Below are 21,031 nucleotides of genomic sequence, written 5' to 3' on the forward strand. Positions count from 1 at the left end.
ATTTTTTTTTTTTTTTTTTTTAAATTAATAAATATACTATTTTAATATTCAAGGAGAATAATTCGACTTTTTACCAAATTACCCCTTCATTTAATGAGGACTAATTTTGCCGTGGTTTTCCTATAATTGCTGTCCTCTTTGATAAATTATCCAAATTCTATTTATTGTTTTTCAAATTCTTTTTTTTTTTTTTTTTTAAAACCCCAACCTGCTACTTATTTTTTTTTTTAAAAAAAAAAAATGAAAGTTGTACCTTTTATCTCTCCATTTTCTTCCACCATTTGATTTAATTTTAAAATATGATTCAAACGTGGTCAAACTTGAAAGTGACGCTATGTAAAAGTTTGACCCCTTTTTCTTTTTTAAACATTTTTTTTATCAAATATATAAGGAAAGTTGTTGATTAATTCCCTTAAAAGAGTTTATTTCCAGACTTGAGCCATTTGGAACTACCCTCTACTTGGTTCAAAAAAGTCTAAAATCATATTTATTCCCACCTATTTAATTATTATAAATCTTGCATCCAAATTTTATTTAATTTATTTATGTATTCCCTTTTTTTTTTTTAATAAAAAGAAAAGGTAATGAAAATGAAAATTAAGAAAATAAAGAAAAATGCAGAGAATCGGAACCCTGAAATTTCAGAAAAAGTTGGTAAAAATAGGACCCACTTCTATTCTGCAGCTGCGGCATTGGTGAATGGTGAGACGACCAGATTCTTTGCATTTTGGATCCTTACTTGGGCCCTACCCTTTTCCTCAACTCACATCTCAAGATTAAAGTTTATTGGGCCCTACCCTTTTCCTCATCTCACATCTCAAGATTAAAGTTTATTGGGCCCTACTATGGACCATTCAAGCCCAATACCAAACGGGCCCATTCTACTACCTTTGAACATTTTATAAAGTAATTAAAAATCAGTTCTTTATTTATATTCTTTTTCCTTTTTCCTCCGAGATATATAGTTTTTTTTATTATTATTATTCTTTAAGGAAAACAATGTGTTGAGAAGGATGAAGTGATGACGCAAAAATAAGTTTATTTTTAATAAAAAAAAAAATAAAATAGGTATTGATAGGTCGTAAAATATAAAATATAGCTTGATTTGGTTGGGAGTGAATTAATAAAGCATGCATGATCTAGAAGTGAATTAATAAAGCATGCATGATTTAGAAGGGAGTCACATTATTATAGAGGGACAGGAAAATTTAATAAGAACGTTAGAAGAATATAAATGAAGTTATTAATTAACCTATTTACATTATAAGTGAAATTATTGAAGTTATATAATTTAAGAGGGTGGTTATAAGTTGGAAGTCGTTTACTATTATTATGTTTTCAATTATAAAAAAAAAGAAGTAGAAAATAATATGAATTAAGTTTGATTTTAAAAATAAATAAAATAAAATGGTTAGAATTAATGAGCGTTGAATCTTAAAATTGCTTGGTGGGTGGCGGCCACATTTGATAAAAATAAAATAAAAGAAAAGAAAAGAAAAGAGGAGAAATTTCGTTAGTTTCATTAATGGGGGAGTTTGAATGAGAATGAATGCGTTGATGTTACAAGTTTTTATATTATATAATTTTCAAAATGTTTGACCAACCCTAATTAATACCCCCACCCGTACGTGTAAGAACACTCCCAACATTTTCAAGGATTTGGAAACATCTTATGTTATTTACTTTATTCCATAAATGTCCCATTCTATTTTTTTTTTTTTTTATTATTATCTTTATAAACTCTCCTCTTCCTAACAAAATACAAATTGTTAGGTGGAATTGAATTAAAAGTATTAAATAACACAAACCACTACCGTTGAAAATGCAGTAAACCCAAAGTTGTAGAACCAACAGTGGTGCGAGGGTTGTTGAGTTGAGTTAGAATGTACTACGAGCATTAATTGAAGGAAGGGCATTTTCGTCCTTTTATCCTCCAAATAAACCGACTTTTTAGAAACCAAGAAATTAAGCAATGACCAAGTGTTTTGTAGTTTTACACGTGCCACCAACCCATGAATGGTTAGTGTAACCAAAAGTCCATGCACGTCTCTTTATAGTATTAATATAATATCTCCTCCTCCCGTTCGTGTGCATTTTTTTCTTCTTATGATAGTTGTTTTTTTTTTTTAATTTTATTTATATAATATTAGAGTTAGAAGGTTTGTATATATATATATATATATATATATATATATATATATATATATATATATCACGTGGCGTTTTAGAAAAATAAGATTAATAATAAAGTAATGATTTTGTTGATGGAGGCAGCAATGATAATTGAAACAATAAAGTATAGGTTACAATGTATCTAAAATTATGATGTAAATGTGTGGCATAATGATAATGAAAATGAAAATGAAAAAGAAAAAATTTGAATTTGAATTTGAATTTGATTTGGGAGGAATAAATAGAAAATAAATAGGGAAAGAAAAGGCGGAAGCAGGAAGTTTTGGTGGGTAATAAATGCGTCCATAACTTAGGTGGTGCTTGTTTCTATGTTTTTGAATTAATTTCTTCCTTATTTATTGTTTTCTTGTTTAATGAGATGCTCCCATTGGGGGAAATTCATTTCAACATTATTTTTATTTTCCACCATATATACACACCCCCTTTCTGCACCCACCCATCGTACAACAAAACCGACACTCCCCCTCTTTCAAACTCTCTCTTAACAAAATGGCCGCCCAAGTGACCTCCCACGTGCGAGTTCTTACGGTTTACAACAAAGACGACCCTCATCGGACGGTCGCAAATCAATCTGGCCCCGACACCTTAACGCCTCTCATCACCCGAGACTTACTCACCGGCGGCTCTTCCAAATTTACCGACCCCCAAGAATTGGACCTCGACCTTCAACTTCCTTCCGGCTGGGAAAAAACGCTCGACTTGAAGGTATCATTTTCCTTTTCCTTTTCCCTTTTTTTTTTTTTTTTTTTTTTTTTTACCTTTCTTTTATAATGAAATTTTAAATTATTTTAAATTATTTCAGTCAGGAAAAATGTTCATACAAAGAAGCAATGTTCAAGATTTCAACAACCATCAAACCAATCAAACAGTGGCAAAGCTTCAAGATTTGAACTTTCCGCCGTCGCTCAATTATTCCAAATTCAAATTGTCCAACCATTTGGTCCACGAAACGAGCTTGGATTTGAAATTGGACTCCTCGTCGTCGTTGTCGTCGCCGCCGTCGCCGTCGCCGAGGAGTAATTATCAGAGTGTTTGTACTTTGGATAAGGTGAAGTCGGCACTCGAACGGGCTGATAAAAATCCCATCAGAAAACGCTCGTCGCTGTGGAAATTGTCACCGTCGCCGTCGTATTCCTCCTCATCGTCGTCAGCGAGAGAGTTTCAAGAAGAAGACAATTTTAATAAATCTCTGTCGTCATCTTCCTCGGCGGCGGCTCAGATCGCCGTGGGCTGCCCTGGGTGTTTGTCGTATGTGTTGGTTATGAAGAACAATCCGACGTGTCCACGGTGTAGGTCCGTCGTGGCGTTGCCGGCGGAGAAGAAACCTCGGCTTGATCTGAACATTTCGATTTGAATCCAAGAGGTGGGAAGGAAAAGTATTTTTAATATTTTTTAATTATATGTAAAAAAGAAAATTGCAAAAAGGAAAGGTGGGATTTCAATAGATCATACCAACAATTCAAGTATCATAATTTTTATTTCTCAATTATGTATGACTTAATTCCTTAACTTTACCATTAAATCATTCTCATCCTTAAAACACTCGAATTTTACCTTTTTTTTTTTTTTTTTTTATAAATAAATATAGATGAAGATGTTGAGTTATGGTAAGGTGTATTAATTGGAGAATTAAATTATGTGTTGTATATTAATGGAGGATGAAAATGTAAGGTACATTATTGAGAGTGGGTGAGAAAGTATTAATGTTATTAATAATGGAAAAAAAGGAACATAATTGAATGATATGTTTTGAAAATATAGTGAGAACATTAATGTTTAATTTGTGATTAAATGAAAAGATAAGATGGTGATTAATTAAGATAATAAAGTTGGAAGTATAAATGAATGAAAAGGGCATTCAACCAAATATAATATATAGTTTCCAAATGGAGAGAGTTTGAGTTTGATTGCCCCTAAAACTTAAATTCATTAATATCTATACCTAACTCTCATTTAATAACAATTAAATTTTATCATACTCTCCCTACCTACGTTTCCCAAACACTTTAATGACCCTTCTTTTTTTTTTCTTTTTTTTTGCTCCCAACTTCTATTTATTTTTTAATAAATCCAAAAAAAAAAAACAAAAACAAAGTTAGGATGGCATTCAAACCCTAAACTCATAATTAAGGCGTCAAAACTTGATTTGTTCTCAAGTTGAGACCAAATAAATGCAATGATGGGTTAAGCACATGGTTGTGTGAATGTATCATTTAAACTTGCACACCATTTTTGGGTCACTATGGTGGGGACTTGGTTGTCGGTGGCCCTATCCATTAATTTGTGATCTTCCTCAACTTGTCATCATCCACAAACCCTTCTCCCAGTTCTATGCCTCTCACCAAATATCTTCCTCAACTTCAGCCATGCTAAAAAACTTAACAGATGCATTTGCATCACGTATTAATACAATCGTTCTTGATAAATTCGGTGAATACAACTAGACACCCTAGAACCTAATATATCTCCATGACACTAAAGGTGAACTACGAGAACATATAAGATCGATGGTAATGCGAATGGAACTATTTGAGTGGTCACTATGTGCATAGAATATAATATGCGCTGATAGGGAACAAGGGACTACACGAGTAGACGATATAAAGAGTTATCGCTGTGTGTATGATAACCCGTTTTGAGAGGGCACGATAGACTACATAAGTAGATAGCATGAGGAATCACTATTGTGTGTATGATAACCCAACTTGAGAGGGGACGACGAAGGACTACACAAGTAGTTGATTGAAAATATACTATTGTGTGTTGAACAAACCTGCCTGAGAGTGAACAAGGGACTACATAATTAGTATATCGAGAAATTACTATTGTGTGTGGAAGAAACTCACTCTAAAAGGAGACAAGGGACTACACAAATAAATTAGCTCATGATAGACTCGACTCTATTATAAGGTAACATTTTATAAGGTAACATTAAGGGATACCTGTGACAAACTTGTAGAAACATATTAGATTAAAGATGCCATGAGAGTCTAGGTAGATTGCTTAGTGAGCTTAAGGTTAAGGTTTATCTAAAAACATTAAGTTTGACTTTGACACCACTAAAAACGCTCACTTACCCTGTAGATCGTCGTTTTTTGTCCACACTTTTTGGTTTAGGGGATAAAAGCCACTTTTTATCGCAAAATAGCACTCCTCCCTCAACTTCTGAAATAGCCCGACAAACCACACTTACAAATCACCACCTGTTCGAATCATGATTTACTTCCAAAAATCAATGGTTGAATGAATGGGAGCAAGTGTGAACGGTCGTTGGCGATCTCCGGCCAACAAAAACAACTAAACAAAGATATATATCTTTTTATTATTATTCATTTCTTAACATCTCCAAAAGATGGGTACACAATGCATTGCACCTATCTTCTCCATCTTAACTAAGGCCTTTTAAAAAAAAATTGCATTTCATAATTAAGCCCGTACAAACTCAAACTAACCAAATCAAATACCCAAACGTCCTACAAACCCCACTTTAGTAGAATAATAAAGATTTACTTGATACTACCAGTATAACGACCAAGACAAGCAGTATCTTTTTTCATATTTCATAATTCTTAAAGCCTGGTTAAAACCAATGGTAGCAATACAAAGATGACATTCTTTTCTCAAGAACTAGAATGAAATATGAACGCAAAACGCCTCCCTTACTAGCTGCAAACTGCTTCAACTGCTAATTTCTTGGTTGCACTTGGACACAAACCCTTGTCGAAACTCTCTTCTCCTAGCTCAATCCTACACTCATTTCTATTTAGACACACCTGCAAATAAGATCAGACATCTTAGTACAATGTTACTACAGAGCAATTCCAAAAACAACTACCCAGGATTCAAAGAGTAGAAGAAAGCTAACTATTACCTTTTCAACCAAGGATGTAGAATTAGGATCGTGACAGGCACCTATACTATAGGATCCACAAGTTCCCTCGGGGGTTCCAAAGCTTGCGAATTTGATTGTGGCTATGTGGGCATTGCCGGGGCACTTCAAATGGACGGCTACTTTGTTCTTTACGTGTACGTTTTCAGCTTCAGACCACGACTCAATCGAGGGATGCCCTTCTCCAAGATGGGCACATATACCTGAGACCTTACGTTTAGATAATCTGATTTTTGTTGGATCTCCACCTTTCTCCTCAAAAATCACCAAAATATTTCCTGTTGGCTTGAACCAAGATCTTGGAACGTGATACCTACACAAAGTTAGATCAGACTTCACCGTTATTCCCTTCTTAACATTAACTGATCGATATATTTGTTCCAAAAAGTGCATTTTAATGTGTGACGTACCACCGCTGGGTTGGTTCTCCACATCCAGTTAAGCATTTGTCTGGTCTGAACTTGCCCCTGTAGTCACACTTCTCAACGCACGCATCATGAACAGAGCTTTTTCTTGGCCAATATCTTCCTATTTCTTCTCCATTCAACCATGCCATGCCTTTACCCATATGAACCATATCCAGCCCGACAGGCTCATTTCCAGAGGGAGCATCCAGAATAACCTGCAAAATTGATAACAGTGACATCTCTTTTACAAATAAAAAGAGAAGACATCATTACTCTTTTCAACCACAAACTTACACCAACAATCCAACACCACCTAGCATAGATAATACCAGAACATTTTCTCACAGCAAAATGAATGACTCTCATAGGTCAAATACTTACCTTGTACCAAGTCAAAGGTTGTTGCTTTGGGGGCTCCCTGGTTGATATCCATTTGACATTTTTTATCCCATCTGGTTTGTAAATACCGAGGTGTTCCCCTTGCAATCCAAGCTAAAAATTGCAGAAATTAGAAAATGAAGGCATATCATGATCACTATGATAATGTTCACTCCCGAATCCCTTCATCAAAAACCTTCAGGCCACCTTAATGTTTCTAGGTATGAAATTTAGTGGTTTTAAAACAATATTACATTACGAGGGAATTTGAACCAATGGCCCTACAAACAAGTAGAGATGTACATTTGGCAATTGTGAAATTGAGTTGCATTTGAATTGACTCTGGGTTAAATATGAGCATTTAATAGTACAAAATGTGGCACCAAACTTGTCCTTGAAAAGGTTGCTTTAAGCCTTAAACAGATGAGTTAGCTCAAATAACAAGGTTTCTTATGCCTTCACCGCCTAAATATTTAGGATGAATGTTATGTTGGCTCGTGAGTATGACTTTGTGCGAGAAAGAGAGAGCTACCTTGTAGGACCAAGCATGAGAAGACAAGACCAATGGGCCATTGTTAAACCCCTCTATTACAACTCTTGAAAGTCCAGCTCCAACCCACTCATAAAATGGTCCGGCATTCTGCAATATAGAAAGGGGGAAAAAAACAATAAGATACCAAAAGCAAAAATAAGTATCCCCAGACAGTTGAAAAGAGGTTGCCGATTGTTTCAAAGTTATTGTGAACTTCTATGAATGAACATATATATTAGCAGCCGTGTTTCTCAAGGCCTCTAATTAAAAAATACAAGGATGATATCATTGCTGATATCGACATCAAGAAGTCCTATTGCCCTGGACTTTATACTGAGATGACAAGTTTTTCTTTAACAGGTAATTAAAAAGAAAAAAAAAAAAAAACAAGCTTTCATTCAGACAAATAAAATAATACAAACAGGCAACCAAAAATAGCACTAAAAAAGAAGCCTAAGTAAGGAAACAACTTATGGATTACAAAAAGGCTTCAATGGTTGAGAATAAGGGGCATCTACTTAAAGTAGAGTATGGTTTTCGGTAAATAAAATAAAATAAAAGAGCAAAATATGGTTTGAGGCAATGCGACACAAGATAGATGATGGCAAAAGAAGCAACTCACTTGTAGACCAACGGTCATGCTTAGCAAAGCAATTTCATTTTTTCCCGCCTTGAGAGTAATGGCTTGTTTAAATCTGAATGTTATATCTGATCCGTTTCCAGATGCACTAACTGTTCACAGAAAGTTTAAAGTGATCCACTGCAAAATCTATGCTATACATGAAAAAATAACTTATAGGGAGAAACACGCAATAATTATCTAGTTAAATAATTCATTTAGACACACGAAACTTCCCATTGATAAAATGAAAAGAAAAAATGTTCAAAGGTTACAAATTTTAAAGGGAGTAAAAATTTAAAAAATATATATATACCAAATTCAAAATACAAAATCAAAAACTTAAAAAGGATTACAATCTAACTAAACTAATGTTTTGTCCTCACTCACATACATATCAAGAAAATGCTTAGGAAGTACTCTTAATGTACTTTTAATAACTTTTATTTCCTTTAAGCCTTTCTTAGTTTTTAAATATATATACATATAGATATAGATAGATTAACTTCCCAGCCATGCATGTTTTCAATTATGATTAAAAAGAAATAAAGAGAAATGACAGGAAGAGAATGCATGTCCTCTTATATCATGAAATCATATTAAGGAGGGTGATGCCTAATCAACCCTGAAAACTAAATCTCCTCTAACAAGAATTTGTTAGAAATACAGTCAAAATACAGAAAGAAGGCAAACGATGAAGATGGCTATGAATTGAAAATTATCATTCCTTAGTCAACATGCATGCCAGTATGCCAGTAAACGGATATGAAGCTTAAAACATGATATTCAATAAATAATTAAGCACCTTGCAGTTTCTTGTTGATAAAAGCATGAAGAGCATGGCCCTTTGATTCAACCAGAAGAACTGGTTGACTTCCCTTTTTGAGAAACGTCTCGTTTTCATTAACAAAAATGCTGCCAGCAAAGTAAATTATAAGCCATTGATATTGTACACTCCATATTTCAAACAATTTACAAGTGGCACAATCTCCCATTTGTCCAAGAATACTTCATTCTTTTGAAATAAGATTCAAATATATTCATAAGACTGAAAATAGAGTAAATAAAGGTTACTTATCATCTAAAAGCAGGCTATAGATTGAAATGTATATAACACATGAAAAAACTATATTGATATTAGCAGGCAATTGAACTGAGGCGCAAAGAACTGACCAGATAAAGGAAACTACAAAATTTCCATTATCATCTTAATCCATTTACATCTAGTAGCGAATCTATAAACCCAAGTCTACCAAATTCATTTGGATCCTTCGATATAACTTTAGTTATCTCTTCAAGGAAAGACAAACCTCGTTGTATACCACAGGTAGTCAGTTGTATCTTTTGTGGTATTGAGGTGGTCAACCAGGCCATTTTGAACGAAGTCAGCTTTACCCCAAATTCCAGCTTGCTCTACAAAGACTTCCCATTTGAGGGCTTTCAAGTCTTTATTTGTTAAATCCACAGAAGGATGAAGTTCCTCGGGAACCATTTCAACCATTGCGGTTTGTGACCTAACCTGTAGAAGTTTTATGACTAAATAGCAGATCCAAAATCCATAAAACAGAAGCAATCACATTTAGAGGATCTTTTTCTGAAAGAACGCCCTAAAAAGAATCATAGCTTCCCCATAAAATCATCAAGATAACTATAAAATAGACGGAAACAAGACAACTGTCATGTGAGCTTCTTGATGTGGAAAAAAAAAAAAGAAGAAGCGGTTATTTAAAGTATGTGATTTCAAATAATCATCATTATTTCATGAAGAGGAATGGTAAGGATTCAAGAGTGAAAACAAGCCAAACTCTTTAGCACAAAATATGACAAGCAAGCATGGTAAGGATTCATTAAGATGGTGTTTCGATTAGACAAATAGTGTGTGGGGTCCCTATGTTGTCATATTCCAGTTAGGATAAGGAATAGGCATAATCAGACAATAGAAACACGTAGTGGAATATTATAAAATTAAACAGGTTCTGGGTAAGCATTGAACTTTAGAGTTGGAAATGGAAAATTAATCTGCTTCTGTAAAGACGTTAGGGCTGCTGACTAGACCTTGAAAGATCTACTTCTGAGGGTTCACCATCTGATATCATTAGATAACTCAATAATCCACGAGATTTCAGATATACTAACCAGGACTGGGGCCTCAAATTTAGAACCCTTAAGGAGTGGTGGACAAAATGATAGCATTGTTCGAAAATACTTAGTGAGAGCAAGCAATAAGCAATGACAGGGGAATCGAAGGCTACTTTCATGAGGGTGATTTTCTCCTAGATCACTATTCTCAAACATACTTGACAAAGGCACAGACATTTTCCTATAACTACAATACGATGGCAACATTCAAAGTATGACGTTAATATGCATAAAATACAACAAATCAAGGTCAAGATATACCCGAATGACCTATAGAAAAACAACATTACTTACCATTGCCGTGTTAAAGACTACATTCTTGCAGTCAGGCAGAATACTAACTGACCATGCAGGTAAATGATATGATACATTTCGGAACTGGACAGTCTTGTCATCTTTTTCATCTACATTAGCAATAAAAGCAGCACAGGCTCCAGATGAGTCGGTGTAGACATCAGCCTACAGTGCACCAGTAAAATATTGAATAGGCTTTTCTAAATAGCATTATAATAATAATAATAATAATAATAATAAAAACTAGTGAATCAACTTCACTGCTAGTGCTAAAGAGAGGTAAGATAGCATACGGAGACTCATTTATTCCATCCAAAATCTTTGCTAGCCTCTCAGCCAAATAACGAAAGTGATCAATGCAAGATTTTCGTAAGACTAGGGTGCACAAAATCAAAGGGATGATAACTCAGGTAGAAAACATGGAAACATGAGAATACAGAATGCTTCAAGGTTTCACAGTGGTAGTAGTACAAAGACCAAGTTATACTCGTACCCACTTTCTGTATGTGGCCTTCAGAATACCATTAAAAAAATAATTCTATTGTTTTGTATACTTTTTTAACATCGTTTCTTTTTTCTTTTCCCTATTACATCAGGCTTTTCTTAAATGAACAACTTGTGTACCACTTTCAATCAAAGTACACATTAGTGTATCACACACTTCTGTGAAAAACATCAGTAAACTATTTCTAAGACGATAATTCGAAAGCTGATTAATTTAGGATCACCGTTCTTCCCAGTAGCATTATGGTAAGTGATGCCTATAAACATCTCTACTACATATGTCTGATTTGTGTACAGAGAGAGAGAGAGATTCAGGTAAACTACTGTCAGAGATTAAGCAATTTAGTTTAGCTTCACTTTGGAATTTGGAAGATGTATCGCCTCCCCAACATTTGTACACCTGATCTTTTTGACTTGGATTATATCTTATCCAGCATATATGCATATTAATCCATTGACTAATTTTAACATTTAACAAAATGTTGATTGCAGAAAATAGAATTCAGCACCAAGCAGCATGGAAAAACATTACCTCTAGAGAGGGACCAAAGGAAATATAAGTTGGCTCACTGTTAAGCACAACATGCTCCGTCATCTTTATAGCCTTATGAAGATCCTTAAGGTGTCCCCATTTTGGAAATCTGGGCAAGCCTTTTATAGTTCAAGAAACAATGTAAATCATGATGCACTTCACGAATTAACCAAATAGAAATAGAAAAGACAGCTTACCATATTCATCAATGGGTGCCTCATAATCATAACTTGTGGTAATAAATGGCCCACCAGAGGTACGACCAAAATTTGTCCCACCATGATACTAAAGCAGAAGAAGGTTATTCGGTAAGGATTGATCAAATTGCTAGAATGACGATAATTAAAGAACAAAGTTCAATAAATTATTTAATAGTGAAAAAAGGTCAATTACCATGTAGTAGTTTTGTAGACTACCACCTTTTTGGAAAAAACGAGCAACTGCAAAAGCAATATCCTCCGGGGGCCTGTGAGGATCCCTTGCCCCAAATGTTTTAAACCTGCAAAACGTGGAAACTACCTCACTAAAAGCACAGAGCAGATAAATATGTGTGAATTTCTTCGATTGACTAGGGTGGGAGAGGATACAGAAAAAGATGCTAAATAGAATTTGTGAGATAAAAATTTAAGAAGCTTCCCTGTCATATTTCATCTTTAGACAATTTTTTACTTTTTAATTATTTCTTAGAAAACAAACAAATCTTCAAATAACTTTTACTGTACGAAAAAGACTAAAACATAAATCCAAATACATTTATGGACTACTATTTTTGTTTTACAAGTAATAATTCAACGCCAACAAGAGCCTATGTTCATGTGGTAATAACATCTACTCCTTCCTTTAAGGTCGGGATACAAATAAATAACCATTTAATATTGTGAATTTTAAAAGTGAAAATTTCATGGATACATATTTTATACACCAAATAAAGTTATCAAGCATCCATGTGTTTCTATTTTCATATATTCCGGCTATCAATTAATTATGCAAGGTGGAACGTAAAAAGTATATGATAAAACAAAATGCTTAGTCAAGAATAAATACAACTAAATGATCAAGTGACAAAAGTAATATTACCATCCAGGCCAATTCTCAGTCCACATCTTGGGCTTGTTTGGAGAATTAGGTGTGAATTGGTCACAGTAGAATGAATTGCAAGTATTAATCTGAAAGGGAGAAGAAAAAGTATTTATTATGATACAGGAATAGTTTAGAGCTTTGGATGGTGGCAACCTCAAAATCAGGAAAAACCTTATTATAAAAAGTGAAAACAGTAGAAAGGGAGTACCTACTACATTCCAATCATATGAAGCTGAATAATGTGCACATGCAACCAAACAAGATATTTATGTCATACAATTCCTCACAAATAGTATATGCTTATGCTAATGTACAAAACACGTAACTGGAACTCTTGGGATGTGACAACCATGGCTTAATAAAAAGTAAGCATATAACTGTTAACAAAAAAAAAAAAAGAAAACACAGATAATATGAAACCCCGTGCATTAAACCTGAAATATTAAGGAATGGGACGATGAAAAAGCTATGAAGCTCAAAAATGGATGGTTGAGCTTATTGATTTTAGCTTTTCGAATGTGGAAATTAATCACTTACGCTTTGTACGTAATCAAGTGAGTATTTACGGAATTGCTAGCCAGAAATGAATCAAGTACAATACTTAATTAATTCTGAACTTATATCGACTGAATTCACAAGTAATGCTACGAAATGATTAATAGAAGACATTTAGATTTCAGTTTCAGCTTTGATCAAACACAAAATTCAAAGGTGGTTTCCACCAAATTCTGGAAGGGAAGCTTCTCAAACAAAAGAATGAAATCAAAATCAAAATCAACATTTGTCCAAAATTAACTGAATATTACCTAATAATTCCTTTCAGGTTTTTGTTTCCATCCCTCGGGAAATATGAGCCAATAATTAAATAGAAGAAAGGAGTTGTAATTGAATGGGATTCTCACCACAGGATCAGGAGCATCATATTGCTGACACATTATCCATGGAACGCCTATATTCTGAGAAACAGCCATTTGAGCAGCCCACATAGCATATGGCTTACCTCCTTCCCCATAAACTCTTTCTATATCCCCATACTCATTTTCTATCTACACGAGAAACATATAAAAATTCAGCACGCAATGGCAATGCCTTTTAGCTAAAGGCTTCTACATAACACTTGTAAACCCTTTCAATTTTAATGAAGTCTTCACTTTCTAGCAAAAAGCACTTGGTTGCAGATAAGTTTTAAAAAAAATGTGGAAAAGGAATCGAAAATCTGATCAATCCACCACTAGAATGACCATAAAATACTTGCCTGAGACAAGATGATGGGACCCCCTTGTGAAGCAAAAAATTTCTCCTGTTTCATTAGGTTCACTATGTATGTAGTGAACTTCTGCATGTAATACTGAACTCCCGCATAGCCACAAGGAGCCACAATGATAATAGAGACAATTAAATAAAGCAAGTTAAGACAGAAAAAATGGAAGATAGTCAAAAGAGTCTGGATAAATCCAAATACGGATCGAAGTTCGAAACTCGTGTTTACCTACCTTGAAATTGGCATTATCAGTTCGAAATACGGTGTTAGGAACGTAATGCAGCCAAACAGGTACTCCACTGCAAAGAAAAAACCATGTGTAAATAATCCAGGCAATATTTAAACTATAAAAGGGTGCAGCTAACAAACTCCGTGAAATGTGAATGCGATGCTCCAAAATATTGTAGAAGCAGAAGCAGAATAAAACGCATTTTGTTGGGGCTAAGTAACCTAAAAGAAAAGGTCGAAGGTTACCCAAAGTTCCATTCGGCAGCTACAAATGGGCCTATGCGCAAAATTAAATACAATCCGGCCTGCTGAACAATCTTGACGAACTTGACGAGATCGAATCGGCCGTCAAAATGATACTAAAGAAGAAAGAGAGAAGAAAATGAGAAGGAGTTAGCAATGAAGAGTTGAGGGAGTGATTTGGGTTACATTGTCGGGGGAAAGTTCATGGCCATTCCAGAAGACATAAGTCTCAATGACATCGACACCACCTTCCTTGGCGTTTTGAATCAGACTTGGCCACATCTGAGAGAGAGGAGTGAAAATGAAGCTTAATTTTGGTAATGCATTGCAAGAAGAAACGAAGAAGAGAGCAGAAAAGGAAAAATGGTGAGATACTCACTCCAGGGACACTGCGAGGATAGTGGATGGAAGCAGAGATGAGGAGCTTGCGGTGGCCATCAATGATGAGGGAACGGCGATCATAGGTGACATTGGCAGCGAAACACAGGGGAAGGGAGAGAGAGAGCAGTAGCAGAGAGAGGGAGAGGGAGAGGGAGAGGGAGAGCCTCATTGCAGTGGTTAGCAACCCAGGTGAGTCGTGGAGAAAGCTGGGATTGTGGGGAGGGGGTATTTATTTAATTCATGAGAAAAGGCAAAGACAAACACATGTGCGGCGGTGACGGTGGGAGTGACACTCCACACACCACCTGCCTTCCCTTCCCCCCAATAATATTCGTGAAGCCACATCAACATCTAATATCAAATTTCTCTTCCCTTTTCTTTATTAACAAAAAGATCTCCTCAAAATTATCAATCTTAGTATTTCATTAACAGGAATCTCTTAAAATCTATTAACTGGACCTTCTCTGTTCTGGCATATTAATTCGTGCATCTTAAGTCAGAGCTAATCTGGAATGGAATCTTCATTCCTTCTTTGACAACTATCATCTCAACTTTCTTTCATACTCACACTTCTACCGTTCCCTATTGTCTCCACCAGAACAAATAAGAGAATGAAAAATTAAAGAATTTCATGTTCTTGAGTTATTCTCAGGTGAGTTTAAACAAGTTGAATTAGTGGTTATGATATGCATAAGATCCGAGAGAGAAAAGATCTTGGATTTTGTAGGTGGGGCCAGGGTGCAGCAGAGTCTTTATGGCCAACAGCTGTTTAATGTCATTTATGCATAAGATCCCAAACTCTGACATATTTGACTGTCCTATCTCGTCGGTTCGGATTGTAAAAAAAAGATATTTATGCACACAAATTGGATCCGATACCCTTCTCTTCCATGCTTTTTCTCTTTCTTTTTTTAATAATCAAATCCACACATCGTCCCTTTCCTCATTTGTCTACATTTACGGTAAGGGTTTGTCCCAAATTTATTATTTTTAAATTTCAGACCCATTTTTTAATCACATTTTTTATTTCACTCGCTCATAAATCTCTACAACCAAAAAACACATGATTTTTCATATTATAATTACTGATCAGTTTTTTAGTATAACCTTTTTTGTTTTTTGTTTTTTTTTTTTTTACCATGCATCAACTTTCTCGAGTAATAATTGTATTTATGGGACGTAAAATAAAATCATAGGTATAAACTTAGGTTCAATTTTTATTTACAAGTGAATTTGGATACATAGTACTTCTCTATACATGACTCACGCAAATGCACGTGGACCCATTAGGCAAATACCCTACTTTCGTAAACTCTATGTCTGCATATGGGCTTACACGCTCTCTCGCAGCTGAACTACGGAAAGAAATAGGACCTTAAATCATCTATATATGTATACATCCATATTAACATATGAGGGGAAGTAATCCATGTTCAATGTACATATAACATGCATGAGTCTGCGCATACAAATTATACCTTCTTAGAATGATGCATACAATACTTTCATGTTATCCTGACATACATTCTATACAATGCTATCATACATAATCATTGTATTTCTTACATACTTTATAACGTATTTCAATTCACAATACCGTGAAAGTCATACACACCGTAATAAGATTTGCATGTATGGAAGTATGATATATCAAACAAAACATGCATAGTCATATAGTTATCACATACACATGTAATAACACAAGCATAAAATACACGTTAACCATACAACGCAACAATTTCATTCAACCGGTTCATAGCCACTCCAACAATGAGTGCTCAACAAGGTGCTCCTAAGCTTGCTTTGGCCTACATTATTGTGTTCAGCTTTACATAATCTAATTTCACTTACGATATTCCAATTGTAACCGTTGATATAGACTTACTAAATAGAAGTTATTGAAATGATGAGATGATATAAGCTTGCTAAATAGAAGAAGTCACACCAATAGTTAGTTTGATACAATTCAACTGGTTATTGTTTTTTAGATTAGTATTTTATAATCAAGTTTTGATATTACAGTGCATCTATTATAACATTTTCTTTCTTTCTTTCTTTTTCTTGGGAGAATTCCTTTTTTATCATACTATACTTTATAAAACATTTTGATCCAAAAAATGTTGTTTAGTCATCTAAAAGGATAGAGGTTGTTCAGTTATCCATCTCTTTATGAGACGTGGAGATTAGGGGTTGCGCCATTAAATGCAAGTTTTATGATGAAATTATTCCTTATTCCAAAAGAGTTATTAGCATCTGATGATGAAGAAGATGAGGATTGTCTAAAGAGTTGTATCCTTTTGCTACTTGTCATCACATCACATCTCAAAAGGGTGATCACTCTCAAATCCCCACCAGATTGTAGATTTCTTAACTAGTCTTGAAAAAGAAATGGATCTATTCTGTGGTTTCGGCATAGAAGATGATTCGAGGGAAAAGTCATACTTGGCGGTAGCTTTGTTGTCGGTTGTGCATATTCGCATTCCCCAACAAATAGACTTCCCTAGATCCTGAGGCTTTGAAGCCATCAGTTTTATGGCTGACGGTTATGCATTTAGTCAACCAATCTAATCCAAAAATAAAAAATGCGAAAGGGATTGTAATTGCGAGACCTGATGTGTGGATCTAAGCAAACACCTACAGATCTGAACGATTGGGCATTGAATCTGGCAATAGGCGAGTGGTAGGGAAGGGAAATGCGAAAGAGATCCAAACAGCCCCTACTACTCTACGAAGAGTGCTTGTCGAATAAGTGAAAGAAAGAAGGCAAAAATGACTCGAGTAGAAATAACAGTAGGGGCGGACCAGGCACAAGAATACACAGCAAAGCTTCATCAATCATTAAAAAAAACAGTGAATTGTCATTCTCCACTTCACTAATTTTATGAACTTCCAGAAATACATGGCAAGACTACATGGCACAAAAATTGAAGCTGCAGCTAGTCTAGCGCCCCCGCCCCCGACCACGCCCCCGCCCCCGTCCACGCCCCCGCCCCAAAGGCTTCCCTACAGTTGCAGAAGAGGAAAACAAATACATAAGCAGTTGCAGGGATTGATGTACAAGCCAGAATACAAGAACAACGCATACCTGCAGTTGGTTTCTTGGGCTTGACCCTGGTTGTCTCTTCAACAAGTAAAGTCTCGAGATTCAAGCTGTCAGGGAGAATATAATATCTGATGCTGTTACCCCTCACACTTAAATGATCCATGGTAATGGGATTTTTCCCCTTTAGGGTAAGTTTCACAGCCTTCAAATGTGTATTCATGCTAATATCCACACCTAAGTAATACAAGAAAATTATCCTGTCAGAACTATTCTTGACCAGAACTTAACATAAAGTAAAAAGAATACGTGCAGAATCTACTTTACGGTCATGCAATGTGATCGAATATTACAATATCTAAACTTAGCAGCAGCGGTGCGATCTGGTGTTAGTCTCCCTCTCTATGCAAGTCATCTAAATAACATATGTTTCAGAAGTATTTGTGCAAACATATTGTTTATAGACGGATGCTAGTTGTCTCAAGTGAAAAAAAATTCTCCAACTGAAGATGTAACCAACTAAAATTATAATATTCTAATTGCCTCAAGAGTCAGAACGTGCAAACTCACTGAGTAGTTAATTATGTAAACTCAATTGTGCTCGAGAGCCTATCTATAGTCAATCTCAATGGTCTAGAGCCTTCTTTCAATCATGGAGGAATGGGGAGGGTTAGTCCTTTCTACTTTTGCTAGAAAGCTTGATGGAGACTAGGTGATCCATGATCGATGTGGAAGGGCAGAGGTTGGGGGAGAGAGATGAGGTAAAGACAATTGCAATGTTCCTCTGTGAAACATATCTTTGAAAAATCTAGAAGCCTCTATAGGTCAGGGAGTTGTGCACTAGTCACATACTAAACTTTAAAGTAATTGTCGAAGAATTAGCCTTAAGAGATATTGTGTAATTCATGAGTTAGCGTCTAAGCTGAGAAAGAATGATATCTATTTGTCAGCTTGAGGGGGAGTGTTGAAGAATATTTGTGTAATCCCATTAAATAAGAGTAGTTAACCTCCCCAATTTATCACCTAGTGTCCTGGGATTTATTTAGATTTAATGTTACTTCGAAAACAATAACAAGCTAATTAAGACTTGCAAATGGTATCAAAGCGTAACTGCCATCAAAATCCTCCGACAATAAGACTCTCAATCTTTGTTGCTCAAATCAAAGGAAGTTACTAGCTAATTTAGACTTGCAACATGGTATCAGAGCCTAAAACTAACCACTAACTCAATCGGTGAAACCTTCATAACCACTGATAATCCATCGTATAAGTTTCATTCAGAGCCTTCTTAGTTGCCGACCTTCTGTGCATTACAGTAACCAACCATTCGCTGCTCTACTTCTTGCTTTCAACCGAGTATATCACAGTAACTCACACAATCGAGTATCACAGTCCCGCAAGGTCACCATTGCAAAGGCGTAAGTCCAAATTTCTGCTTTTGCTTCCAAACCGCAAGAATGCCCTCAAACCACTATCACATCAAGTCCACTACTGCCCACTCACGCCAACAGCCACTGTATTCCACTGTCGCATCAGCCGCCAACATTAATGACAGTACCGCCAATAATCGCAGTGAGCACGAGAGAGGTGAGCGACGCTCGTGGAAGTGCTCTAACAGGAGAGAGCACGAGATAGGCAAGCAACCTATGGAAGTGCCCCAACAAGAGTGAGCAACAGAGAGACAAACAAAACCTATGGAAGTGCTCCAACAGGAATGAGCACGAGAGAGACGAGCAACTGCCTTAGAAGTGTTCCAAGAGGAGAAAGCATATGAGCATGAGAGAGGCAAGTGATGCCCGTGGAAGTTCTCCCTGAGGAAAGAGCACCAGAGAGTCAAGCAACACTCCTGAACGTGCTCTAAGAGGAAAGAACACTAGAGGAAAGAGATGCCCGTGGAAGTGCTCCAAGAAGAAAGAGGCATGCGACACCCGTCTTAGAGCACGAGAGAGGCAAGTGACGCCTATGGAAGTACTCCAAGAGAAGTGATTATGAGAGAGGCCAGTAACGCCCATTGAAGTGCTCCAAAGGGATAGTACGCATAAGTTACGTGCTCTCACAGCTTCATCTGATAGATGGATGACAAAAAAACTTTACAACTTACTACTTCATGAGTTAATATCCAAGCTCAGAATGAATGATATCTATTTCTTAGCTAGAGGTGGAGTGTCAAAGAATATTTGTGTAATCCCATCAAGTAAGGGAAGTAGTTGACCTCCCTAATTTATCACCTAGTATCAAATGATTTATTTAGATTTTATTGATGATTGAAATTTATTTTTCACCTAAGAAACAACAGAGTAGCATAGTTGCTGTCAAAATCCTCCTTCAACAAGACTCTCAGACTCTACCACTCAGATCAAAAGAGGTTGCTAGCTAATTTAGACTTGTAATAGTAACCCTACTATTGCATGCAATAGGTTTTAGTGAAAGATCATTATTATCAAATTTAACAGCAATATAAATAGGGATCAATGTAGTTTAAGGATGTTAAGAATGCTATGCTACTTCATAAACCACTCAAAATTGACAGTGTAGTTCAAATTCCAATTATACTTTGGACCGAAATGCTATGCAACTTCAGATAATAGTTGAATATAATGAAGAAAATAGAATTGGACTTGAAGTTTTAAAATGCTTTGCCTGCAAAATCATAAAACTAGGGTCTCACCAGATTAAATCTAAGTTAGTTTCGCCAGATTAATTCTAAGTTTTATGCAGAGGATGTTGCGAGTGGAAGAGAGATGGAAACCTGTGATGGTGCCATGGACCACAGTTCCATTTTTAAGCTCGATTGAGACAGTCTCATTATTGAGTTTCATTAAAAACCTGTCCATTCATCAAAACAAAGTTTCTTAACATCAAAACAACCATTCAATGTTGTGAACAATGAATAAATCAAGAAAAAAAACTTCAAAGAAGAATTGAAGGAGATAAAAGAAAATGGCATACCTAACGAGCTTCATGATAACAGAGGAAACACGAAATGTAGGGTTTTGGTAGAACACAGTGTGAAGAAAATACTCAACTGACCAGGCTAGTCCAAGCTAACAGTGTTTTCAAGTGGCTGCAAGATATTTTATAGATGATCGTCAATTCCAAATAGCAAACTGATGTTGCTACCCTAACATCTACATCTGGATAAAAAAAAGTTTATGAAAGATAAACAAGGCCCAACTACTACTACAACTACTACGCAAGTTGTTATCTACCAACCCCAACAACAATCCCACATGTGAAGGAAAAAAAAAACAACAGGAATTAAATTTCTCCCGCCAACCAGCACGTCAATGGAAGGGGGGGGGGGGGGGGGG

General features: G+C 35.6%; 3 protein-coding genes across 4 annotated transcripts in view; 1 reads left to right on the top strand and 2 right to left on the bottom strand.

The window, feature by feature from the left end:
- Positions 1-2,587: 2,587 nt before the first annotated feature.
- LOC111451530 lies at positions 2,588-3,660 on the top strand. Of its 2 annotated transcripts, none has more exons than XM_023092002.1 (2): positions 2,588-2,898; positions 2,996-3,660. In XM_023092002.1, the coding sequence occupies exons 1-2, from the start codon at positions 2,683-2,685 to the stop codon at positions 3,545-3,547; spliced, it is 768 nt and encodes a 255-aa protein (XP_022947770.1). In that variant the 5' UTR covers positions 2,588-2,682; the 3' UTR covers positions 3,548-3,660. The 2 variants fall into 2 exon arrangements, with proteins under 2 accessions (XP_022947770.1, XP_022947771.1); XM_023092003.1 differs by having other exon boundaries at positions 2,588-2,843; positions 3,001-3,660.
- A 1,921-nt stretch (positions 3,661-5,581) lies between these two features.
- LOC111451259 (beta-galactosidase 10) lies at positions 5,582-14,984 on the bottom strand. Its single transcript, XM_023091608.1, has 19 exons — positions 14,679-14,984; positions 14,486-14,581; positions 14,303-14,415; positions 14,061-14,127; positions 13,823-13,915; positions 13,470-13,613; positions 12,565-12,653; positions 11,881-11,986; positions 11,685-11,772; positions 11,488-11,606; positions 10,452-10,616; positions 9,329-9,537; positions 8,824-8,933; positions 8,022-8,131; positions 7,400-7,507; positions 6,871-6,981; positions 6,493-6,704; positions 6,065-6,395; positions 5,582-5,966 (listed from the first exon to the last, which is right to left on the bottom strand). The coding sequence occupies exons 1-19, from the start codon at positions 14,847-14,849 to the stop codon at positions 5,856-5,858; spliced, it is 2,553 nt and encodes an 850-aa protein (XP_022947376.1). The 5' UTR covers positions 14,850-14,984; the 3' UTR covers positions 5,582-5,855.
- A 2,510-nt stretch (positions 14,985-17,494) lies between these two features.
- LOC111451260 (small nuclear ribonucleoprotein SmD1b-like) overlaps positions 17,495-21,031 on the bottom strand; it is a 4,677-nt gene continuing 1,140 nt past the window's right edge. Inside the window, exons 2-5 of the mRNA XM_023091609.1 lie at positions 20,670-20,784; positions 20,470-20,546; positions 17,766-17,957; positions 17,495-17,683 (exon numbers count right to left, since the gene is read on the bottom strand). Coding sequence (XP_022947377.1) covers positions 17,622-17,683; positions 17,766-17,957; positions 20,470-20,546; positions 20,670-20,683 — 345 coding nt within the window. The 5' untranslated portion in view covers positions 20,684-20,784 and the 3' untranslated portion in view covers positions 17,495-17,621. The remainder of the gene's footprint in view (positions 17,684-17,765; positions 17,958-20,469; positions 20,547-20,669; positions 20,785-21,031) is intronic.

This window comes from Cucurbita moschata, unplaced genomic scaffold, assembly GCF_002738365.1.
Source record: "Cucurbita moschata cultivar Rifu unplaced genomic scaffold, Cmos_1.0 Cmo_Scf00013, whole genome shotgun sequence".
Taxonomy (NCBI): domain Eukaryota; kingdom Viridiplantae; phylum Streptophyta; class Magnoliopsida; order Cucurbitales; family Cucurbitaceae; genus Cucurbita; species Cucurbita moschata.

What these genes read in the sequence shown, in the direction of transcription:
- LOC111451530 (XM_023092002.1), top strand. Translation starts at nt 2,683, where the DNA reads ATGGCCGCCCAAGTGACCTCCCACGTGCGAGTTCTTACGGTTTACAAC. An exon ending in AAAAAACGCTCGACTTGAAG is followed by an intron (nt 2,899 to 2,995) that starts GTATCATTTTCC and finishes AAATTATTTCAG; the next exon opens with TCAGGAAAAATGTTCATACA.
- LOC111451259 (XM_023091608.1), bottom strand. Translation starts at nt 14,849, where the DNA reads ATGAGGCTCTCCCTCTCCCTCTCCCTCTCCCTCTCTCTGCTACTGCTC. An exon ending in GGCACCCATTGATGAATATG is followed by an intron (nt 11,607 to 11,684) that starts GTAAGCTGTCTT and finishes GAACTATAAAAG; the next exon opens with GCTTGCCCAGATTTCCAAAA. An exon ending in AACCTTTGACTTGGTACAAG is followed by an intron (nt 6,705 to 6,870) that starts GTAAGTATTTGA and finishes TCAATTTTGCAG; the next exon opens with GTTATTCTGGATGCTCCCTC.